At 45.8% G+C, this 24,135-nt stretch overlaps 7 protein-coding genes across 7 annotated transcripts; 4 read left to right on the forward strand and 3 right to left on the reverse strand.

The window, feature by feature from the left end:
• Positions 1 to 836: 836 nt before the first annotated feature.
• SAMD00019534_080930 (hypothetical protein) lies at positions 837 to 1,641 on the forward strand (the record flags this gene model as incomplete). Its single annotated transcript, XM_012896553.1, has 3 exons — positions 837 to 981; positions 1,066 to 1,363; positions 1,440 to 1,641. The coding sequence occupies 3 exons, from the start codon at positions 837 to 839 to the stop codon at positions 1,639 to 1,641; spliced, it is 645 nt and encodes a 214-aa protein (XP_012752007.1).
• Positions 1,642 to 2,305: 664 nt separating this feature from the next.
• On the forward strand, positions 2,306 to 4,093 carry SAMD00019534_080940 (hypothetical protein; the record flags this gene model as incomplete). Its single annotated transcript, XM_012896554.1, has 1 exon — positions 2,306 to 4,093. The coding sequence occupies one exon, from the start codon at positions 2,306 to 2,308 to the stop codon at positions 4,091 to 4,093; it is 1,788 nt and encodes a 595-aa protein (XP_012752008.1).
• A 258-nt stretch (positions 4,094 to 4,351) lies between these two features.
• SAMD00019534_080950 (hypothetical protein) lies at positions 4,352 to 9,594 on the reverse strand (the record flags this gene model as incomplete). Its single annotated transcript, XM_012896555.1, has 4 exons — positions 4,352 to 4,465; positions 4,531 to 4,852; positions 4,909 to 8,580; positions 8,798 to 9,594. 4 exons carry the CDS (start codon positions 9,592 to 9,594, stop codon positions 4,352 to 4,354), a joined length of 4,905 nt encoding a protein of 1,634 aa, XP_012752009.1.
• A 1,548-nt stretch (positions 9,595 to 11,142) lies between these two features.
• On the forward strand, positions 11,143 to 12,176 carry SAMD00019534_080960 (hypothetical protein; the record flags this gene model as incomplete). Its single annotated transcript, XM_012896556.1, has 2 exons — positions 11,143 to 11,277; positions 11,343 to 12,176. 2 exons carry the CDS (start codon positions 11,143 to 11,145, stop codon positions 12,174 to 12,176), a joined length of 969 nt encoding a protein of 322 aa, XP_012752010.1.
• Positions 12,177 to 12,266: 90 nt separating this feature from the next.
• On the reverse strand, positions 12,267 to 15,334 carry SAMD00019534_080970 (hypothetical protein; the record flags this gene model as incomplete). The annotated part of the gene is made up of 4 exons (XM_012896557.1): positions 12,267 to 13,221; positions 13,282 to 14,922; positions 14,991 to 15,207; positions 15,292 to 15,334. 4 exons carry the CDS (start codon positions 15,332 to 15,334, stop codon positions 12,267 to 12,269), a joined length of 2,856 nt encoding a protein of 951 aa, XP_012752011.1.
• A 1,108-nt stretch (positions 15,335 to 16,442) lies between these two features.
• Positions 16,443 to 16,664, forward strand: SAMD00019534_080980 (hypothetical protein; the record flags this gene model as incomplete). Its single annotated transcript, XM_012896558.1, has 1 exon — positions 16,443 to 16,664. One exon carries the CDS (start codon positions 16,443 to 16,445, stop codon positions 16,662 to 16,664), a length of 222 nt encoding a protein of 73 aa, XP_012752012.1.
• A 122-nt stretch (positions 16,665 to 16,786) lies between these two features.
• SAMD00019534_080990 (hypothetical protein) lies at positions 16,787 to 22,661 on the reverse strand (the record flags this gene model as incomplete). Its single annotated transcript, XM_012896559.1, has 5 exons — positions 16,787 to 21,908; positions 21,984 to 22,143; positions 22,245 to 22,356; positions 22,438 to 22,538; positions 22,622 to 22,661. The coding sequence occupies 5 exons, from the start codon at positions 22,659 to 22,661 to the stop codon at positions 16,787 to 16,789; spliced, it is 5,535 nt and encodes a 1,844-aa protein (XP_012752013.1).
• Positions 22,662 to 24,135: the final 1,474 nt, after the last annotated feature.

Here is a 24,135-nt window from a genome sequence, read left to right on the forward strand (position 1 = left end):
GGCACTTGCGGGAACCGGGTCCCATATCTCTTGGGTGACTTAACCACAACTCTCTGGCCATTGTTATCTACATGTATACAATGACAATCGACATGAATGTATTAGCATATTTGTTCTTCTACATCTTCATCTTCTTTGACTTGACTAGTAGGTGTAGGTGATGCTGGGCAGGTCGCTTGTCGCTTGTCGCAAGTCGATAATCGTAGTTGATGAGTCAAACTATAATCTCAACTATTGTCATTTCTTGATTGTGATCATTCATTCATTCATTCGTTCGTTCATTCGTTCAGTCGTTCATTATTCATTCATTCATTTGTTCGTTTATCAACTGTATCACTCAGTGTGATTGATAATATTGTAAAGTCTTGTGTCTTTGCGAACATTGATGTTTGAATTGATCCTGAATATCGCATTGTTGATTGATTGATTGATGTGATGACGCTGCCCAGTCTGTAGCCATTGTTGAGCTAGTCGATATATTGTATGTACCTTTTAGGGTCTGATTGAATGGAAAAACAAAAAGGACTCGTATCAAGTCAGCCTTCACTCATATCATTCAGTTTGTCTTGGGTCTCATTTCGCTCTTCATTCAAAAATCCCACGCACAAAATTCTCCCATACAATTCCTCACACACCAAAAAGAAAAAATCAAAATAATCATTCATCCCTGATTCATCCAAAATTAAAGCCCGGGCTTATTCTCAAGGCTACTTCATTGATCATTCATCATAACTCAATCAATCAAATATCTCTGTCTCTATTTGTATTTGTATTTGTACATATTTATATATTTATATATTATAATTTGAATTAAGATCTATATATATTGTATTATAATGACGACTACCACTACAACAACAACTTCATTGAGAAGGAATAGAATAGGTTCAAAGAACGCTGACCTGTATAGTTGGGAACCTCTACCTTATGAAAAGATCGAAAGCAACTACGCTACACAAGAATACATACAAGATAAGATTAGTATGTAGTAGCGCAATCATAATGTGTTCAATATTGCATTCCTCAATCATACTCACTCACGCTCAATTGTTAACACAATACCAGGAAAGGATATATTGGATATTGACGCAATATTGGAACCACCAGAGTCACAGGATATTGGACTATGGCAGTATGAACATGTTAGACAGTTCACTTTGGAGTTGAATCAGTATGCAGTGCTTCTAAAGGATGTTTGCAATTCACAGACATGTCCACAGATGAAGGCCACCGATGATTGGTTATTCCTCTGTGCCGCACATGCTAAACAACAGACACAGGACTGTTGTGCCATCGATTATATTGTACACATGCTGGATAGTACTGCCACATTGCTAAACAGTGATAAACACTTCCCCAAGAGGTATGAATCAGTGTAGAATGAATAAGCGACAATGAATGGAGCAAGAATGAATGACTAACACTTTAAACATACATAGATCAATTGAGATATCACAAGAATCATTGAAGCAGTTACAATCAACGGTTCGAAGATTGTATAGACTGTTTGCTCATGCATTCTTTCATCATAGAGAGCTGTATGATGAGATCGAGACCAACACTCTCATTTGTAAACGATTCACTCAGTTTGCCACAAAGTACAAGTTAATCTCCAACAATCAACTCATCATCAATGGTTAATAATATTATAATACAATCAAGCTCTGGCTCTTGCTTGTAAGGCAGCTCAATAACATTGTACATGTAATGGTCAATCAAATTAGTTATCGTGGACTGGATGGATGACACATTCATACATGATTTGTTGGGGGAGTCAAGACAGAATAGTAGTATTAGTATTAGTACATATTCAACAATGTTTACATATTTGGATAACAATACCATAAATGGAATAAGTTCACTTCTTGTTTGATTGACCGAACTCTCACCACTTTGCAACTTCACAAAGAACCCCTTCACTTTTCAACAACAGAACCTAAACACACACTACTCTTCATTTCATTCTTTCAAGTCAATGCATTACTATCACTTACTCCCTCATTATCGTTTATTATTATTATTATTATACTTTACTTAACAAGTACTTATAACAATAACCTACAACTACAATAACAACAACAGACATTAATTTATATTCACGTCTAAGAGAATAAAGAGAGAATAATAGACAACAAACATCATGAAGGCTTGCCAACATGTTGGCTGTGTGGTGCAGGACATGGAGGCTGACCATTGTTCAACTGTTCATAGTTGTGATTCAAAGCCTTTCACCTGTCCAAACTTCGTATTGGAATGCTTGCACAGTGATACGGGTTGCCATCATAACTGGAAATCGTTGACCGATATGATCCGCCATTGCAAGAACGAACATGGATGCACTTCTACATATGCAACCTGTCCTAATGAACGCAACTACCGTCGCTACGCATTTGAGGCAGCTATACAAGATGAGGCCTCCAACAAGATGCTGTTGGCGGATGGATTCTTCAAATGCCTACACACAACATGCATAAGATGGTTTATCAATGAGAAGTCAATGTTGGAGCACTGTGTCAGACAGGCAGACAAGCATCAATGTCTCGACAAGGGTAACTGCGAGGGTTGTTATCATATACAGAATGGTGGATCTAGGACAAAGAGGGTCAAGTCCTTCAAAGACCAATCGACCGATGAGCAATCAGAACCTATGGCAACATCAATGGACACCATTTCAATCAGTGCTGACAGTGACAAAGCCCAACACCATCAAGATCATGTGGCGGACAATCAAAACACCAGTCTGGGTGTTCACGTCTCCCAACCCAGCAGTCCCGGCGATCATGGACACAAAAAGACCAAGCTCATATGTGGACACACTGGATGCGGCAAGCCATTTTTAAAAGGTTGCAGAATGCTCAACCACTGCTCCAAGGAGCATGGTTGTTCTGGCACATTCGCTAGTTGCCCGAACATACCTGGAAACAAGGTCAAGTTTAGTGCATCCCACGACGACACTGCATCAATCGAAATGATGTTGGCACGTGGATATGTCAAGTGCGAGAATCTGCCATGCGAAAGGTGGTTTGTGAAGAAAGTAAACATGGTTTCACATATGCAGGCCAAACATTACTGTGACAACCCCAAGACTTGCCCAGGATGTCCAAAGTGTGATGCCTCGCCCCCTATCGCCAAGCCAGAGGCAACTCCATCCATCGAATTACCATCCAAACCAACTCAACCCAAACCAGAGGTTCCCAAGACAACAACCAAGCCAATTATCATACCAGACGCTAGACAGACAAGCTCGGTTCCAAAGTCAGAGGAGTCGGTGCCAAAGACAGAGAAGTCCGCGCCAAAGACAGAGAAGTCAGTGCCAAAGACAGAGCTGCCCCAACCAGCCAAGCCTCTCAAAGTGTCACCAAAAGAGGTACCCCTGGCGCAGGAGAAGAGTGGAATGAAGTCCTGTCTACATGATGGCTGCTCTATGTCATTCAAATCATTCACGAACGTTCAATCACACTGTTACTATGGGCATAGATGCTCAGGCAGATTTTGTGACTGTCCAAACAGTCGCGCCTACAGGGTATCCAAGTTCACTGCCACACCCGACGACACCGAGTCGATCAAGTTGTTTCTGGAGGCAGGATTAGTCAAGTGTCTACACACTAGTTGCAACCTCTTCCTCAGCAAACAGATGTTGCCAGGACATGTAGCTAGGATGTTTACTCACGACTGCATAGATCATATCACTTGCCCAGGCTGTAGTCCATCTCTGAATGCCTCATCTCGAACAGCCAGGAAGAGGACAGCGACAAAGAGTACAACGACACCACCAGATCCAGTCCTCCCAGAGGAGGAAGAAGAGGTGGCTCCTGCATCACCAATTCTCAAGCGCAAACACTCTCTCATTAGTGACGAGGAAGATCACTCTGATGACGACAGTGATGAGAGCACCGATATCGAGGAAGAAGAAGATGACAACATTTTGGATACCAACACAATCAAGTGTCCACACACCAACTGTAGCGAGAGAGGCCAGCGTAATGTCATCCTCCTCCACTTGACACTGAACCACAACTGCCGCAAGTCCAACCAATGCGATGGATGTAGAGTCGCCAAGGAGAACAATGGACGTTCTCCATCCAGACCTTAGACTGGACAACTCTTCTCCTTCCCTTCACAGTCAGATTGTTCTGACCCAATGTACATGACATGGTCATATTGCCACTCAATCAATATATAAAGTATCACAAAGTGCAAGCACCTTGAAGGTAATTGGCACTGCAACCAACCATGATGGAGGTGTTGTTCGTACGATGTCCCAGTCAGTTTATTATATCAACCAACATGTTCCAGGGAGGACAGATGATATCCTCGTGGTGGGTATTGTGAAGTGATTACAAGGTAGTCCCTAGCGACGTAGGAATGGTTGTGTCTTCTTATTATCTTTCTTCAAAGAAGGAGACAAGGGTACATCTCCTTTGCCATTGGATGAAGGTGGAGGTTGTTGTGATTTGAGGAAGTCCTATTATATGAATAAAGGTTAGTATTAGAATGATTGAAGGGAGATAATATCCACCAACGACATACCAATACAATGTTGACCTCTGAGTAGGACAATCCGTTTGACTGTGAAATGTCAATGAGGAAGTTCTTAATGTCATCCGCTGGAACTGAGAAGTGGATCATATTGACACCAAAGAAGCTGAGTAGGTTGGACACAATCTCTTTGTCCACCGTCTCCACGTTGTCATATCTCTTTCTGTGTCTCTTGGCCAATTGTTCCCAAAAGTATGTCTCCCAGAACTTGATGCTCCTCCACACTGGTGAGCTCCTGATGAAGTCTTTGATAAACTCTTGTTGATCAGACTCTGTGATGCGATAAAGCGAGCTAGATGCATGAAGTATTACTCTGTTTGTATAAAGTTAGTATGTTGATCATTCAGTTGGGAGATAAGGTACACATACTTGGCGGTGATGATATCGTGCTCCTTGCTGATATCCATCTCTTGTAGAGTGGCATTGATTAGGAATAGGAGCACCTCGAAGGAGTCTTGGGACAGCACAATGTTGGGAACTTGTTTCAGGGTCATGTGGAGGATCTGTGAGAACCTTCTTCGTCCAGCCTCAGTCTTTAACAGTAAGTTGAGTGAATCCACCTGATGGTCTTCGATTGGACGTGAGAAAAGGATGCTCTGTACACACTTGTATGTATCCTCCACCAATCTGTTGTCCAAGACATCTGTTGTAATTGAGTTGAATCGCTTTTTGCCAAGAATCACCATGTTTTGTTTGCGTGGACGTGCCTGCATCGAATGCATCTTATCCTCTAGCAGCTTGATGGTTGACTCTCGCACCTTGGACCGTGCTAGCTCATCAGCCAGACTCTTCTGTAGACACTGGACCAGCTTCTCAAGTCTCTCCACCTCTTTGTCGGTCGTCTCTGCAGGCCTGATCTGCGGCCACATTGTCACTGCCACCTTGGACACAGGCATGGCGGGAGGTCGTTGGACACGCTCGAGATATCCACCATTTCCATTGGTTGGCTGCTGGTACTTATGCTCTAGCTCCTGTCGCTGCTCCTTCAGCTTCTGTTCGCTCTGCTTCCTCTCCTCGGTCAGGGCAAGGTTCAGCTTGTCAAGAGTCTCCTCCTGTTGATTCATAGAGTTTATCATGGACTGAACGCTCTCTGATAGCTCATTCTTCTCCTTCACCACGCTGCTGTATTGGTTGTTGAGTTCGGCTAAGTCGCGCTGTTGCTGTGCATGTTGTCTCTGGATGAGTTGGAGCTGACTGTCTTTGGACTGGATCTGTTCGGACAGATTGTGGTGCTCAGACTCTTGTTCCTTGGCTTGCTGCAAGAACTGGGCGATCCTCTTCTCCTGCTGGTCAATGGTGGTTTGTAGGTTGTCCTCCACATCCTGAGACTGCTTCATCTGTGCCAAAGTATGCTGACTCTTTTGTTCGAGTTGCTGAAGTAGTTGCTCAATCTGAACTGCTTGTTGCTCATTCTCTTGACGTTGTTGTTGAATGTGATGACTTTGCTGAGAGGCCAGTTGCTGCTGCTCCTCGATCTGCTCCTCCTTCTCGCGCAATTGATGACGTTGCTGCTCGATGATCTGTCTTTGCTCGGTATGTTCGGCTGCATGGGTGTCAAGCTGTTGAGTATGAGTTTGTTGCTGTTGCTCCTGCTTCTCTACTGCTCGTGTATACTGTGCTTGCTGTTGTTTGAGTTGTTGTGTTTGTGTGTCTACAAGTTCATCTTGTTGATTGATGCGCTGAAGCTGTTCCTGGACAAGTTGCTCGAGACTCTGAATTCGTAGGGCCTGGCTCTCCAAACTCTGTTGGTGTTGCTTGGCAACTTGATCCTTCTCCTTGATTATCATGTCCTGATCACTGATTCGTTGCTCCTGTTCCTGGATGCGCTGGTCCTGCACTTGGATCTGCTGGACTTGCTCTTGGGCGCGATTGTCGTGATCTTTGATGCGTTGATCTTGTGTCTTTATCTGATGGTCTTGCTCCAGGATGCGACGCTCTTTCTCCTGGATACGATGGTCTTGTTGCTGGATACGCTGGTCCTTGTCATGTATGAGTTGTTCTTGATGCTTGATGAGCTTGTCTTGATCGCGGACCTGCTCCAAGTGCTCCAGAATGGTTTGTGATTGTCCCTGATCCAGTTGTTTGAGTTGTTGTATCAGAGTATCCTGCTCCTTCACCTTGGCTTCCTGTTGTCTTTGTAGGTCAACGAGCTGTTGAATCTCCTGATCCTTTTGAATCACCAACTCATTCTTCAGATTGAGCTGCTCGTCTCTCTGTTCAGTCTGCTCAGTCAGATGCTTGATGGACTTATCCTGCTCCTGCAGACGACTCTCTTGTTGTTTACATTGCACCTCCATCACCTTGATCCTTTCGTCTGCCACCTTGACCTGCTCATCTCGTTGCTCAATACACCTTGCCTGTTCCTGGATACGCTTGTCCTGCACTTGGATTCTCTTGTCTTTCTCTTGGACTTGAAGTTGGTGATCATGGATGTCGGTGGTCTGCTGCTGGGACACCTGCTCGAGTTGTTGTATCTGCACTGTTTGTTGTTGTAGCTGCTCTTGCTGCTGTAGCGCCTGCGTCTCGTATTGTTGCACTTGCTCCTGTAGCTTCACCTCCTCGGTACTGTATGTCTGTACCCTCTGCTCAAGACTCTGCAGTTGTTGTGTGAGCTGTCTGTACTGAAGCTGATGTTGTTCGACCTTTTGCTCGAGCTGCTCTATCGACTGCTTGCCAGAGTCGATGGTCTTCTCCATTGGAATGATGTACAGTGCACGTTGGACCTCCAGCTCCTTCTGCGCCTCGACCACTCTCTGCGCCTCACGGTCGCGCTGATCCTCCAAGTGCTTGCGCTCTTGTGCCGCGGCGCGCAATGCCACGTCCTTTTGGCCAACTTGTTTCCTCAGAGTGGATATCTCCTTCTGTGTGTCAATGTCCTTGTTCGTGCTGGACTCCTTGAGTGCGGCCAATTCATTTCCAATCTCCTGGCACTTGTCTTCCAGTTGTCTCTTCGTCTCTTGCACACGGTCCAACTCCTTTGCTCTCTGGTCGCACACTTGTCTCGCCTGTTGAAGCTCCTCCTGTGTCTTGACCACCTCTGTCAAAGCCTCGTCGCACTCTTTAGCCTTTGCCTCCAGTCTGCCATGTAGCTCGGTGGACCCCTGCACGTCGAGATCATGCTGCCTCGACATGTCGCCCAATCGTTCTTGAAATGCCTGGCGGGCTTGCTGGGCCTCTGCACTGTGTTGCTCCAACTCCAACTCGACACATCGCAATCGTTTGGCTGTTTCGTCTCGCTCTGTTGCCAACTCGTGTTGAACATCAAGAGCCTTCTGTGTCGCCACTGCATGTGTCTCCTGTATCTCCTTCATCAATAGTTTCTCCTGTCTGATCTCAAGCTCGTGCTTGGCCATCAATGTGTTTAGGGAGTCCTGCGCCATCTTGGTCTCCAATGTGCTCTTCTCGTCCATCTCCCTCAGTGCTGACTCATGATTCGCGTTCATGTTGGCCAGTTCCAAACGAAGTGTCTGTTCCATCTTATCATGTGCTGTCCTCAGCTTGGACACCTCCAATGAATGATTAGTCTCCAGCTCGACTCGTACCTGTTTCAGTTTGTTGACCTCCAAAGATAGTCTGGCCTTCAGTTCGTCATGCTCTTGAGTGAGTGTGGACACATCGGATGAATGCTTCCTCTCCAACTCTTCATGCTTCGCCCTCATGTTTGAGAGTTCCAATGCATGCTGGTCCTCCAACTCGCGCTGAGTGTTCACCAACTTGGCAACCTCTTCTCGTTGTGCATGCTCCAACTCGCTCTGTACTTGCTTCAGCTTGGTCACCTCTTCTGTGTGTCTGGTCTGCATCTCAATCATCTCCTCAGCATGCCTCTCGCTCGAGTCTCTTTGTTGTGCCTCCATTTGATGTTTCAGTTGGTCGAGGTACTGCTTTATCTCATTCTCCTTCTGTACGTGTGCATTATGTTGTTGCTCCAATGCTCGTGAAGAGTCCAGCTCCATCTCTGTCGCCAGCTTCTTATGTGAGTCAAACAGTCGTTGTAGCTCAGATGCTCGCTCCGCCTCTGTCACTCGCTGCTCTTCCAACGCCCTGTGCATGGAGGCAGCCCTCTTTGCCTCCAGCTCCAACTGCTTGACCAACTCGCGTTCCTCATCAAGCTGGTGTTGGAACTGTAGTGCCACCTGAGCTTCACTGTTTCTCTGGGTCTCCAGCYTTCTGCAACTCCAAAGACTTCTGTGCTTCCAGTGAGACAAGCTGTCGCTGCTTCTGCTCCAGTTGTAGTTGTTGGCCCTCGACCAGCTCATACCACTCTTTCTCCTTCTTCTCACTGTACATGCGATCCTGCTCAATGCGCTCGTCGCGTTCTTGTAGAAGAGCCTCCAACTTGTCTGAGCGCGCCGACAGCTCATCGCGCTCTTTGGCCAGCTTCTCATCGCCTGCATGATCGCACTTGTTGCAGGTCTTCTTGGAGCCGCAGTATATACAGAATATGGAGTCCTTGGGACCTGGCTTGGTCCCGTTCAGGAGCAGGGGCGGAGCGAACCTATCCTCCTGCGTCTCTGTCGTCTGATCGTGCGCCGGGTTGATCGTTGGCGAAGAGTGTTTGTGTTTGACCTGGCCAAAGATGGGTCCTTTATAGTGCGGGCAGTTTGGGGCTGATCGCGCCACCGACGTCAGGTTCTGGATGACCTGCGCAATGTCCTTGCGGTGGTAGAGGTCGGTGGCCACAAAGAGATCGGATGAGGGCAGGCCCACCGACCAGCAGCCCTTCAGATAGAAACTGATGTTCTCCAGGTGGAACATTGGTATTGGCTTCATATTGATCTTCTTGATTGTATCGGGAATCAGTGTGTTGATGAGCGTGCAGAGCACGATGCCACTGCGCAGTGACTCGACCAAGTCATTGGGAAACTCCAGCTGCATGCCTGTCGCCTGTTCAATCCACTGTGCCAACTCGCTCTCATACTCTGGATCGCGTTTTGATTGCATCTTTAGCTCAAGTTCAGCATCCATGCCAAACACACGAATGCCATCGCCTCTAATCACAGGCTTCTCAGCCGTTGCATTGATAGGTTCCCAGAATTGAGAGGATGAGTATGACATTTCTGGGATAGTAGATAGTACTTTGATTGAATGATTGGAATGAAGTGATTGATTGAATGAATGAATGTCGTTCCAGGTATGAATGATGATGATTTGAGTTAGTGTCTATATCAGGAAGTGATGACCATATATGACAAGATAGCCATTTATAGTATAATAACCATATCAAGACATCATTGATGTAGTACTACATACAAACTTATAAAGTGTATGCTTGTCTTTGTTCGTTCAATCAACCAATCAACTACAATTATTATTGTTCTATTGATCCTTTATCATTTGATAGATAATAATGTATAGTTATAGAATATAGTAGTAGTAATGTACAAATGCTAAGTGTAAGTATATGAGTAAGAATGATGATCAATGTTATGTTTATCACTCAAGTATTCAAGTCTGATAGGGGGTTAGTCGACTCCCTACCCCATCATCCAATGCGAACGGCCATCAATGAAAGATGGTTCAAATTATTTGAAAGGATGCACTCAAAATATCTTTAACGGTCTGATCATTCTATCCACCTGAGGCCTCATAGTTAAAACAAAGTCTTAGTTAATTATTACTATTACTACAATCATTATCTCTATCTCTAGATGCTAGTATAGTTTTAAGAAAGACTAAAACAATAAGTTGACCAGGAACGAAGTCGGACTGGTGTGATCAGAAGATACAACAGGTGTTGTGCTTTGATCATCTGATCGGGTGAATATGATATACCAAAACAGATGATGAGGTTGTTGTCCTCGATCCAGGACATATTATATTTCTATAAACAACCTTTAGGTTACAAATCAGGAAGTCGGTAACAGGTTGTGAATGTCACAATCTGGGTATAAATGATCATAGATGGGTAGGTATACCAAACTACTTCATTAATACAAGGGTACGACCTTATTATCATCAAAACCATCACCCTCACCATCATCATCATTATTAATAACTACAAACTATATTACTATTAGGTGAGTAGTGATGGTTTCGTGTCACGCAAATAACATCTCACCACTAACTTCCTTCCTTCAAGATCTTCGAATGGAATAGCCGTTAGATCTGTTAACAAAGTCCATTGTAAACAAAACAGGGTACCAACCATGGTACTTGGACCCGTCTAGCGCATATTCGAGATCTAAAAATGGGGCCCACACTTTGACACTACTTGATCACAATCAAACAACCCCCCACTTTGCAAACATCCCACCATTGATCAAAACACACAACATTAATTTGTGTGTGGGGACGGTCCTGATGGACTTGACTCAAGGTTTGTCCGAGACGTACCCTCAAAGGTAGGTTGATAGGTGTATTGATGTCCAAGTACCAATATGTTTCTATTAATGGGCCATAGTAGTTTTTACTAACTTGCTTACGGCAAAGTGATTAAACACTCTAGACACTAACACACGCATCACGCCAGGCCAGGCCTACCAACAGGCTCTAATGATTGAGATTGATTCTCTATAAATCCCGTCAAGACAAGTCCTAAATCATTACAATTCAAACCTTTGTATTACTACAACAACTACTACTACTACAACAACATCTTACAAAATGATTAAGACTATCATCTTCACCATCATGTTGGTGTCCGTTGCCTTGGCTTGCCAAGACGCCTACGACCCAGCCACCGTCACCATGGGACAATGCCAAACCCAAGACACCGCTAACTACAGAAACGTCAACGATGTAAGTTACCTAATACAGTCCATTATCATCGAACATAACTCAAACTAACTTCTCCTTCACTCTAGCTCCCAATCTTGTCGCCATCAGACTTGTCCGCCGAGGAACTTGCTATTCATGAGGCCAACATGGACTACATCATCGACATTGCCCGTGTTAACAACAAGAAGTTCGTTGCTTCGATCTACTTTCCCAACAACACCCTTGCCTGCATTGGTATCAACACTGGCAAGCCAAACATGATTGCTCACGGAGAGACCGTCGCCATCAACAACTGCACTGCCCTCCACGGAATCCGCTCATACACCAACTTCACCCTGTACACCACTGGTGAGCCATGCGCCATGTGTGCCGCTTCCATCCTCTGGTCCGACTTCAAGACCGTCGTCTGGGGTACCTTCAACGCCGACCTCTACTGCAAGATCTGCATGTCCAACTTGCCAATCGACTCCAACTACATCTTCAGCCGCTACTTTGGTCTCCGCCCAACCCCACCCCGCATCATCGGTGGTGTTCGTCGTGCTGCCGCCGATGCCTGGTTCGGAACCTACTGCAACCGTCCAACCTCGATCTACTACATCCCACCACAGTGCGCCTGCCAGTCACCAGACCGTCTGCAGCCAATCAACATCACCCAGACTGCCACCAACTCATGGTTCGACGGCGTCAACCAGTACACCCAGTTCAGCGCCAACCTCATCAACTATGGCACCGACAACATCCAGCAGCCATCGTTCATTACCTCTGAGCCATTCAACCCAACCACCATCTGGGGTCTTGTCCGCTCCAACTCCACCTGGGTCATGGCCTGGAACCCAATCCTCTACCCCAACCAGCCATTCAACTTTGGTTACATCACCGTTGGTACCGAGCCAGCCAAGTTCATTGCCCAGAAGCCATAAGTTTAGCGCGCGCTTACTTTTGCTTTGATTGATTAGTTTAATACAACTCTTTCGTCTATGGCATACTCCTTTGTCCTTGTATCGCATCAACTACTTCGTTCTTCTACTCTTGATTCCTTTGCTCAATGGTTTGTGTATGATCGCTGGGGTGAAGTCTGGGTCATCATACTCGTCCTCTTCTATATTGGATGTTGTTGTCTTTGTTGAAGTTTTGGCAGTAGTCGTAGTTGTAGTTGTCGTCGTGGTTGTCGTTGGAGATGATTGTGTAGTCTTTGTGGGCGTGGATGTTGGCGTGGATGTAGGTGTTTGAGTGACTTGTTTGCTGTTGGATAATGATGTTGAGTCGGATGAGTAGGTAATAATGCTTTGTAAAGGTTGGTCATCTTCCTCACTGACTAGTCGATGAGTGGTGGATATGTCCTCTTTGCCATAGGTCGATTGGACATAGTCTTTGACAAGTAGTGCCTTGTAGAATGACTTCCAGCGATTGACGATGGCCTCTTGCTTCTTTCTCTTGACCTCCTTGAGTCGGTTCCTGTGATCCTCTATCCATGCCTCGATTAGCAGCTTGGCATTCTCTCGCGCCACGATCACACCTTGGATGACTGGGTGTGAGTGACAACGACCAACCTCCCAGCCCACGATGGCTGGACCGACCGAGATGCTCAGTCTCCTGGCGACTCGGACCAGTCCACGCTGCTTCAGATGCACGCCACCAATCGGCACCATCTCTGGTTTGAACATGTTGACGTTTCCAAATGTGTTGACCGGTACGTATCCGTTGATGATCTTTGGCGGCCGATACACCTCTGTCTGCCACTCGCCAAACAACTGTGCGTGTGGCGACGAGGCTGAGCGCCCTTTCACCACCTTTACTGGTTGCTCTCCATCCATGATCATCCTACCTGCTTGTATCCACTTGTCCATCACATGCAATGTCTTGATAGTTGAGCGATGGTAGTAGCTGTTGTCCTTGAACTTGCCAAGTGGTTTGGCTTGTGGGTCAGCTGCACAGTACTTTGGTATATCTTTGTCCAATATGTATCTGATTGATTGGTAACGGAGTTAGATGGGTTGGGTGTGGGGCGTGTGAGAAACGACATACACTGGGTGTGACTTGAAGCCAGCAAAGCTTTGTGGAACGGGAGCGACTGACTCCTTCTTGGCGATATCCAGGTCCTCTTGTTTGTTGGCTGGACTGTCTGTGTGGGGATTGAGAGGCTCCATGAGATCGATGTACCATTGGACGGCTGGACCAGTTGGCATTCGTTTCAATCTTGAGCCAATATAGTTGTTTGTATACTTTGATGTGACATCCTTGACATGATCCTGATTGAATCCAAATACATAGGAGAATGGGTTGTTCTTTGGTTCCAGCAAATGTGGCTTCTGTATCCTCCTGTTGACAACGTCCACCACAACCCATTGTTGTGTCTGGTTGTCCAACAACTCACACCACATGTCAACATAGTGATCGGACTCTGAAGATGGTTCTGGCTTTGGTTCGATCTTTGGCTTTGGCGTTGTCTTTGGCTCCTCTTCCTCCACAGCAGCCTTCTGTTGCTTGACAGGCTCAACCTTCAGCTTCTTTGTTGGCGACACTCTCTTTGTCACTTCCTTGGCGCCCTTCTTCTTTGTCATCACCTTCTTCTTCTGTTGCTGCTGCTTCCCCTTCTTCGCGTTGACCTTCTTCTTCCTCTTACCATCATCCTCACTCTCTTGCTGTGAGTCTGACTGCTCCTCTGACTCTGAGCCAGACTCTGACTCAGACTCGCTCTCTGGTGCCACCCTTTTCTTTGGTGACTTCTTGGATGGAGTGGTCTGAGGTGTGGCGGTTGCTGCTGATGCTTGCCTCTTTAGTATCATTGCTTGTTGTCTCTTTGTAACGATTGGTGCTGGAATGAAGTCGCTGACATCTGAGTCAACATCGGAATGGTCCGAGTCACTCACATCTCTATCACTTGGCTCTGATTCACTTGAACTTGTATCAGTCTCTTCTGCCTCATCCCCATCGTCATCCACCTTCTTTGACTGCTTTCCCTCCTTCTTTGGTTTGCGCTCTCTCTTTGGTGACTGCACTTTGCGCTCCTTCATCTCACATGATGACTTTAACTGTCTTTGTTTGGTTGGAGTGATTGGTGTTGCCATTGGTGTCTTGATGGCAACAACAAGGCGACAGTCTGGTACTCCAATGAGCTTGCAAACTACATAGAACAGCTGAGTAAAGCTGTGAGGTGATAGAATGCCCGAACGTAACTGATCCACCAACAATGCCACCAATCCAGGTAACTTCTTCTTCTTCTTTAACGCAAGTTTGTCCACATCAATCACCTCATTGTTGTTGTTGTTATTGTTGTTGTTGTCGTTGTTGATGTTGGTGTTTGTTCCATTGATTGACAATGATGGCAACTTGTGTGAATGATCAATCTTGAAGATTGAATGGAACCAATCAAGTAGATCAGGTAGTAGCAATGAGAGAGGTGATTGAGTTTGATGAGAGTCTGATGATGATGGTGTGCCACTTTGATTGATAAACATGAAGAATGGATGTGGAATAAGAGAGAGGACCAATGAATGAAGCAACATATTGTTGTCAAGGATTCTGGCAGTGTATCTAAAGTTGACAATGTGAGACAATATGATAGACTTGTGAAGGTTCAACGTCTCATGCTTCTCCTTCTTGATCAACTGCTTCTCAAAGAATGTTTTTGCAGGCTTCTTGGCTTTCTTCTCAAAGTCAATCAATCTATTGTCAATGTAACTTGTTAGATGTGTTGCGAACAAGTCATTGTCAAGGATGCAGATGATGCTTACATGTCCATTGAGTCATCATTGTCAAGTGTGGCAGGGGGCGTTGTGGTTGTAGAGGAAGACAACGAGCCTAGGAAGGCTGCGGAAGAGGTGAGCGATGAGGTTGTTGTGACAGTATCAAGACTGCCAAGATCTAGGTCTCCACCACCAAGAGTATCGTGATCCATTAAGTTGTCATCACCATCTTCATTGTTGTTGTCAGCAGTCGTCGTATCGTGTTCTTTGGTTTGGACGTGGATCAATGAGATATGTTAATAAGGAAGTAAGCAATGATGTGATTGATCATTGTTTGGCGATCACATACCTTCCCACTCAATTCCATCTATATCATCATCTTCTTGTTCCATGATCGTTGGACAAAGGAATGTCAATTTACTTCAAAGTTGGCACAAAAGTTCAACAAAACAATGAAACTTGTCGATCACATCAAAAAAGAACACACCTTCAACAATCGTCGTCTGTTGACTATCATCTATTTCTTGGAAATGACCATGGGTTAAGTTACAACTACAAAGTGATCGAAGGTGATTCCATTCTAACTTATTAAATTAATCATATTATGGGATAGATCAATCAATCAATCAAGACTCAATAATTAAATTTAATCTTAAATCAATTATAAATATCTAGTATCTACCCAATTCGTCAATCAATCAATATTACCCCACCCTTAAAACATATTATTACCATAAACAATCAATATTAATTATTATTTATACCGACAAAGACGGTCTAGTCTGTCGTTTGTAAGTTGCAGGGTCACAAAAGGACTCCAAATAAGTAAAACAATCTCCAAAAATGGTTGAGCTCAACCATCCATTCACATTACAAACAAAAACATACACAACCAAACGGACAAACAGCGGTGTCAATTGAATCTCTATTTCCTTTTAAGGTAAAATTTGAGGTCTATCCTACCCCCTCACCCAACACAACATCCTTGAACACAATACAAGTTATTCTTTGACGACAAGGTAAGCAAGTCTTCACTCAATCTTAATTCTCCAACTTATAAATAAACATCAATTGTGATTTCCAAATTACAACAACAACAACAAAGTAGTAATAATTATTGACTTATCTCTTACAATACAATTAATAAAAATGTCAACTACAACTCAATTCCAAACTACAACAACAACTCAACAACATGTATATGATAAGTCAAGACCTGGTATTTATCCAAGGAAGCCAACACATAGACAACAGAATATAACATTTAATGAGACGTTTAGAGCATTGTTCCCTGCAGTCTTGGCTGTTTTATTATCATTGATGGCATTGTCTGCCCTCAATAATGTTGACACTTCTGTATTTAATATATTAAGAACTGATATTACTACTCAACAACAAACACAACAACAACAACAACAACAACATATTTCAATTGGAGATCCACATTTCAATCATTATGGATCAGAGTCTGTAATGCCATTCAATCACAATGATAAATTGATGAGGTTTGACAAGGATGTCAACAAGGACCACTTTGGACCAAAGACCAATTGGAACCAGGATGCCAACAACAAGGACAAGTGTATAAACGAGGAGTTGAACCTTAAGAAGGCCATCCGTCCAGAGTACGAATCAATGGGTTCCAAGACTGGCGGTATCTACTGGGAGAACAAAGGACGATTGATTGAACAATTGGAGAGATGCAGATCCTCTTCCAGATGATCAAATAAAATACCAAACATCGTCTTCAGACGCACAAGTATATAAGCGATATCGAGGGTAGGGTTTATAATATATATATATTTATACTTGACAGGACATGAGGCGTGGACGGAGCCAGATGATCATGACTTGATGAATGATCTTGACTTGTTGCCACTGCCAGCTGTCGTCAATGAATGGGTGTTTATACATGTGTTGATGTCTTTGAGCGTTGTTCCAAGCAATGCCACCAGTGATGCCAACTGATTATCAGAGTCGGGATTGGGCGAATCGACTGGCGACACAGCCTTCACACCAGAGAGAATCTTGATCTGGCAGCCTAGAGTCTTTAGTGTCTGTGTGCCCTGGTACATCTTGGTCTGCAGGTGAGCCACCTTGCAATCTTTGGCAATCTTTGTGATGTCTGTTGACAGCTCGTTGAGCAGTGTGGCAATGGCGCGACCACTCTGGATCATCTTCTGTCTCTCGTTCGCCTTGATGCACTTGGCATAGTTCTCCAACTCCACGGCAATCTTCTTCATCTGCTCCATGTCTGCGCCAATCTGTTTGGCTGTGTTTATCAGCGAGTCTTCCAAGTTCTGTGGTGTGCTACTCGATGACTTGGGGGCATCAAGCTGCAGTGGCTGCTTGCCCTTTGCCTTGGAAGTCGATGTGGTCTGGGTAGATGCCTTGCTAGCCAGATGTGATGGCTCGCCACCACTCTGAATTGAGACATACTTGACGACCTTGTCTGGATTCTTGGAGAGATTGAGCACATTGTTGGACTTGAGTGATCGAAGGATGTTGTTGATGTGATCGTTTGGATCGGCGTCGGTGCCGCCAGTTGCACGCTTGCTTGATACTACACTCTTGTTGGGCACCATGTTTGCCACGGTCAGCATGAGATTGAATGAAAGTAGGTCCTTGTCCACCTCCAGCGTTTGTGAGACAGTGTTGTTCTCCACTGCCTTGGTGTAGACACTGGATATGCGATCTACTTCAGCCATTTGCTCTTTGAGTATGGCCTTGGTTGGGGCCACCTGATCCTTCTCCAACATGACAACAAGCTTGGCGTGCATCTCTTCCAACGCCTTTAGGTGCGGGGTGCACTCGGCACGCTTGCCAGTCCTGACTGCCTCGCCCAGCGAAATGAGCGTAGACTGATGATTGGCAACTAGTTGATGGAACATGTTGCCTTGAGTGTTGTTCAGCTCGTAGAGGATGGATGCGATGGGTGCCTTCAGTCTCGTCTGCAGCATCTCGAGCTCCTCTCTCTTCTTGTGATCGGTGCTGTTCAATATATAGTTCTTTGACTCTCTGATCAACAGGGGCAGCAAAGCGTCCAGCTCGCCCTGCGCATGGGCAATGATGGCCTTCTTCTCAGCGCTCTGTATCGCCACGAGGTCTTTCTCCAGCTGTGCCTTGAGCGCAGAACGTCCGACCAGGATGGACTTGGTCAAGTCGCGCAACTGATTGAAGTTGCCTCGAACTGAACCGATCGTCAACAGGTTGATGCTTTGTTGCAGTTGTGCCAGGAGCTGTTGTGACGTGCCAGACAGCTCGGAAATGAGTCCGTTGGTGGACTCCATGACGTTCTGCTTGGCATGGTCGTATTGCGTAATCGATGGGAAGTCATTTGGTGATGACAGGAGCACGGTAGTTGAGACATCGAGTGATTGGGGGTTGGACTTGCCCTTGAGTCGGTTCTCAAGGTCGCGGATCGCGTCACGAATCCTCTGCTGGCGCTCAGGGTCGAGTGTGTAACCCAGCTCCTGATTGGCATCGTCCACAATCGATTGAACGGTGGCACGTAGCTGTACTACCTGTTGCTTCAGTGCCTCGCCCTGTTGCAATGGGCTTGACGTCTGAGACTTTAGACGGTTGGCCAACTTCTTTGAGCTGAACGATGGCACCAACAGCTCCTGAAGATTGTTGATGTTCCTCTTGATCTGATTGGCAATGTGATTGGGTCGTTGATGGATCTGCGAGTCGATGGGGTCATTGTCTGTGACCTGAAGAGCCTGTTTGATGGCCGATAGCTGTTGTGGAACCAGCTGTACGAGGTCCTGAACGGTGTCCTTTACGGCCTCCTTGACGTCGTCTCTGGCTAGTGCCTCGGCTTGGCCTACAAGCTCCTGATGACACTTGACCAATGCTTTGGACACGTCCACAATACCCTGTTTATCCGAGTCAATCACATAGGCCAATAGTCTGTTGATCAATGCCTCCTCCTCTTGGACGAGTGGTGGGATCTTCTCTTCGGCCGCGTCGACCGGTCGCTTGCTGGTGCGACTCAGCTCCAACTGCTCGAGGGGGATGGTGATCTGCTCGACCACATTGTCCAATTTCTTCTTGGATTCGTTGTTGGATGGGTTGGACAGATGCTTGGACGTGGACAACGATATCGTTGGAATGAATCCACCAATGGACTGAGATATCAGCGTATCCTGGTCGACCTGTTGTTGATGAGCGTTGAATGCTGCGCTTGCTGCATTCTCCACAGACTCTCTGATCACATCGATTACTGTTACCAACTTGTCCAGACTGGATACATCGCGTGGCTTCTTGTCGAGCAGTGAGATGGCAGACTCCACCTGTTGTGCCAGTGATTGTTGCGCCGTCTGGAGACTGGCGTAGAGAATCCTCTTGGTGGTGTCCTCGAGGCGGGCCGGGTTGAGCGTGGAGAGGTAGTCGGTGGCCTGGCGCAGCAGGTCCGTCTGGTGGTAGACAATGTTGTTGACCGACTCGCTGATGAGCATGTCCTTGTCCGACTCGAACGATGTGAGGATGTGGTACTTGGCGTTGATCTGATGCGCTGCGCTCTCCTGAACGAACGAGTTGCAGTACAGGAAGATCTCAAACATTGAGTCAAGTGACTTGGGCGAGAGCATCGTAGCGTTGATGCGCTCCACCAGCTCGCCAATCTTGGGTGAGCGGTTGAGCTGGCGCGCAAACTCCTTGAAGTGGTAGAGAGCGCGCTGGACATCGGGCGTGGAGCCAGACTGGCCCGTCAGGAATGTGTAGGCAGCGATCACCTCAATGTGCGCATTGAACTTGAGTAGATGACCCAGCTCCACGATGGACTTCTTCACGGTCCTGATGCACTTGTTGAGAGTCTCGTCGCCGGCGTTGGGTGTGGTCGACTTGGCCAGCTTGCCAGCTGTGTTGATGGCCAGGGAGATGGTCGACTTGAACAAAGTGATGCTGCTCTCGATCTGTGCCCTAAAGTGAGCGCTAAAGGTGCGCGACATCAAGTCACTGGCCTTTTGCGTCAGCTTGTCCTGCTCGCCAATCATGGCCTTGAGAGTTGACACTGACTTGACGGCCTCGTTACGTCTGATGTGATCCAACAACTCTGAGAACAACTGTAGTATCTTCTTCTCAGTGGGCTCTTCATCGGGCAACGATGTGCCCTCTTGTGGTTCGCGACCCTTGCCACTCGAGTGTGGCTGTTGCTGCTCCTGAGACTGAAGCAGATGCTTCTGAAGGTCGTTGTAGCGCGACTGGACCTCCTGGCCCAGGTACTCTAGTCGCGTAGTATCGTTGCGCTGGTTGGCCTGAGTGGCCTTGCACTCCCTGGTGAGCAGGCCGACAAAGTCGAGCAGGTCGCTGGCCAGAGATGAGAACAGCCTGGCCTTGGTCGGGTCAGACTTGATGGACTCCTGCGTATTTACAGTGTGCACAGGAATGTTGGCTTTGTTTGTGATCTCCCTGATGAATGCGTCGACCTTGGTCAGCTGGCCCTCGCTGGCCGCCACCTTGAGCTTGTGCAGCAGAACGCCCAAGTCAGACGACACCGACTCGGACACTGCCACAGTGAGCATGCTGATTGTGTTGTTGATCTTATCCAGCTCGTGCTGTAGCTGCTCGCTTCTTGGATTGGCAACGAGCTTGGCGACGATCGCTCTGCGACTGGCCAACTGTTTGATCAGCTGGTCAGTAAGTTCGCCCAATGCCTGTCCGATCGCGCTGTCATATGTCGCCTCAGCTGTGGCCAAAGCGACCAGACTCGAGACAATCTGCTCGAGCTCATTGATCATGTCGTCGACCTCGCGTGCATTGCCCTTGAGTGCTGCATCGATGATCTTGGCGGAGGATGTGCGCTCCTTGAGTGCGGCTTCGTGGGCCTCATTTCGCGATGTTGGCTCCATCAAAGCCACCAGATGCGCCAGCGGCGTCTTCATCTCTGTGTTGATGTTTTGAAGCTGCTTTCGTGTGTCATCGCTGGTTGGATCGCGCAAGAACTGTTTGGCCACCTGGATCTGCTGGGGCAGCAGCGAGGAGAGCTGTTGGATGGCTGCACTCACCTCGATGGGGTCCGATCTCGTGATCATGGACTCCATCTTCTTGTGATTCTTGGACAGATGTTTAAGCGTGCTGACGATGACGGCAGGCTCCTCTGTCTCGTTTAGGATGGTCAGACAGTCCTGCTTGCTCTGGATGATGTTGATCAACTGTGCATCGCGCGTTGACACCTGGCCCAGCAACGTCTGCAGGATGTCCTGGATCTCCTCAACTGGCTCGCCCATCTGCGCGATCAGCTGCGCGTTGCCTGGACTGTCTACCACCTGCACGGCCAGCGCCGTGTACCTTGATACGGTAGCTTTCAGCTTGGTGCACATCGCATTGAACTCGCTGCTTGGCTGTCTGATTGTCTTGACCTTGTTGATGAGGATGTCGGTGATATTCTCCAGTGACTTGGCGACGACAGACACAGACGATGCGTCGCCCTTGTATGCCGCGCGCAACAGCTCTGTAACTGACTTGGACGTCGCCCTGACCAGCTCCTCCAGCATCAGGTCGCGCTCGTGTGTCGCAGAGTGGCGCTGTGTACCATTGTTGTTGTTCGAGGTCTGGGACGGAGACGCAGCCACCGTTGATATAAGATTCATGTGGTTCTGTTGTGCCATCTCCTTTACGCGTTGTGTGCTAGAGTTGATGTTCTGTGCCAGGCTAGCCAGTGTCTGCTTGAAGTTGTTCTGATGGGCCGGGTCGATGCCGTCGCCCTCGTATGCCAGCAGGTCGTTTGTGATGGTGATCAGCTTGTTTCCAGTCTCCACAAGCTGATCTGCTTGAGATATATACTCGCCCTTGACCCAAGGCGCATCCTCGTCATTCGCTCGCAGCTTGAGATATGATGCAAACTTAAAGATCTCTGACACTGAGTTTGATATGCCATCAGCGAATGTCTGAGCATCATCAGCCAGGCGTTCAATCCTAATCGACTCCACGGCAGTCTTTGCTCGATCAGAGTGGATGATCAATCTTGATTGATTCGTTTGATGGGTTTGTCAGCGATGTGTGCCACTTATCATCGTCCATCCATTCACTGTCACTCACCTCTTTAGCTCCGCGCCATATACGACGTGAAGTATCTTTATCGTCTCATTTCCAATTGATCGACAGTTGTCTGATAGATTCTCCCAAGCCTTCTTCCTGTTTGTCTGTCTTGAGAAGCTATTGATTGAATCCAATGCATGCTTCTTTGTTATTGCCATCTCTGTATATATCATGTGTCACATGCAGGGTGTCATGTGTTAGTCAAGCATGAATGAATGATTGAATGAATGATTGAATGAATGAATGAATGGAATGGCTTACTTGATGATGCAGCCAATATCTCATTCTTTATATCTGGATAGTCTGAATACTCATCGTTTGCCAATGATATAGAGATGTCAGCAATGGCAGCAGCTGCATTAGCTACATCAGACTGTGAATAAATGAATGAATGAATGAGTTAGTCCAACCCAATGAATGATCGACAATGGTCAATAGTTCGCGACAATCATACAATTTGATCGACAGGTAGTTCAGCATTCTGTTCTTGAAGGAACACTACCAAGTGTATCAACTGACTGATATTCTCTGACAACTGTTCCAATAGGTGTTGTGCTGTTTGATTGATGGAGGATAGAATGTATAAGTTCGTCTGTTCCTGTTACTTTGTTTATGACTGCTCCAAAGTATAATCATACCAAATGACTGATCTGATTGGAATCCGTTATCATCAGACATCTTATTTTTATTGTGTACAGCTGGTATAAGGTTGGGATTGTTTGATTGATTGAATGAGTGAGTGAGTGATTGAATAAGGCAGTGCTAAAGCAACTGTCTGTCTTTTTATATTTGAACTATTACTATTACTATTACAATATGTTTATATTTGTATTTAAAGGTTATTTGTATATATATATATTATTACAACAAGCAATACAACAATAACTTATGTTTGATGAGATACTTTTAGCAATGACACACACACTTAACACTCTGATTTCTCTTTCTTCTCTTCAAATATGCTTATCAATCAAACACACACACTAACTCATTCAGTTCAGTTGAAGCTTCCCTCCCACCTTTACAATCAATGTTAACAAGTTATCTTTGGTCCCAATAATAGGGTGGTGATGGGCTAGGAAAGCAAGGCAAGGTCTTGCTTGTTGTTGTGCGAACTTGAACAACACCCTGGTTCCTTTCCCTCCTATTGTTCACTTACGTGTGAGTGAGAGACACAAAGAATTCTTCTGATGGCAGATCATTTATAAAACTAAATATAAAATTGTTTGTTGTTTGTTGGATCTGATTCATTATTATAAATATCTTGAAATAAATCGAACGATTACGTAGATGTAATTAATTTGAAAAGTGATCGCCATCCGAGCTCGTGTCAAGAATAAGAGCCGCGGTAATGCCGGCATCTTCCATTCATCACCCCAATCATTGACTCTTATGTTGTGTTGTTTTCGTGAAGTTCACTTAACATCTTTGATTGATTGATTGTTATTTGTTTGATTGTTGGTACCAAGCAATGAGGAGTATATTTAGATATGGTTTCGAAACAAAACTTTGGAGACCATCACCAATTAATTGTAGATAGATGTATACGTATTACGAATCACAAAATAATAAATAAATAATATCTTGCACATCAATGTTCTTGATTCGGTCACTCACTTCATGCAACAACAACAACAACAAAAATAATATCTCGGAGTCGTTGGATGGAGAGTCGGTACCGGTATTATGGACCGTATTGTCATCATCAGAAAACATATTAATACAAATAAGTCGATTACGATTTATGAATGGTATGGTATGGTCTTTCCATGTGTCAATTGACAAGTTGTTGATGATTATGAGGTAGTATGGTTGACATCATCGCGCAGTAAAGGCGTTTGTGGGATGTTTTTTTATGGTTTTGAGGGTTGCAAAAGTGAATTGCGATGTCTTTGGAGACTTGATCAAGTACTCTTGCATGCAAACAAACAAACAAACAAGATAATATCTTTGTGAATTTGTGTGTGTTGAATACGAATAGGTTGATGTGAGGGTGTGCAAGGTGCAAGGCACCATCGGAAGTAGATTGCCGAGGACCTGAACAATTACATGCCCCCTCTCACACAACCATGCGATATGATCAGTTGCAAATGAAGGATCGAACATTGGTGAATGAATGGATGAATTGTTGTCAGTGCCGATGACGACTACA

Source organism: Acytostelium subglobosum, assembly GCF_000787575.1.
Source record: "Acytostelium subglobosum LB1 DNA, scaffold: scaffold17, whole genome shotgun sequence".
Taxonomy (NCBI): Eukaryota; Evosea; class Eumycetozoa; order Acytosteliales; family Acytosteliaceae; genus Acytostelium; species Acytostelium subglobosum.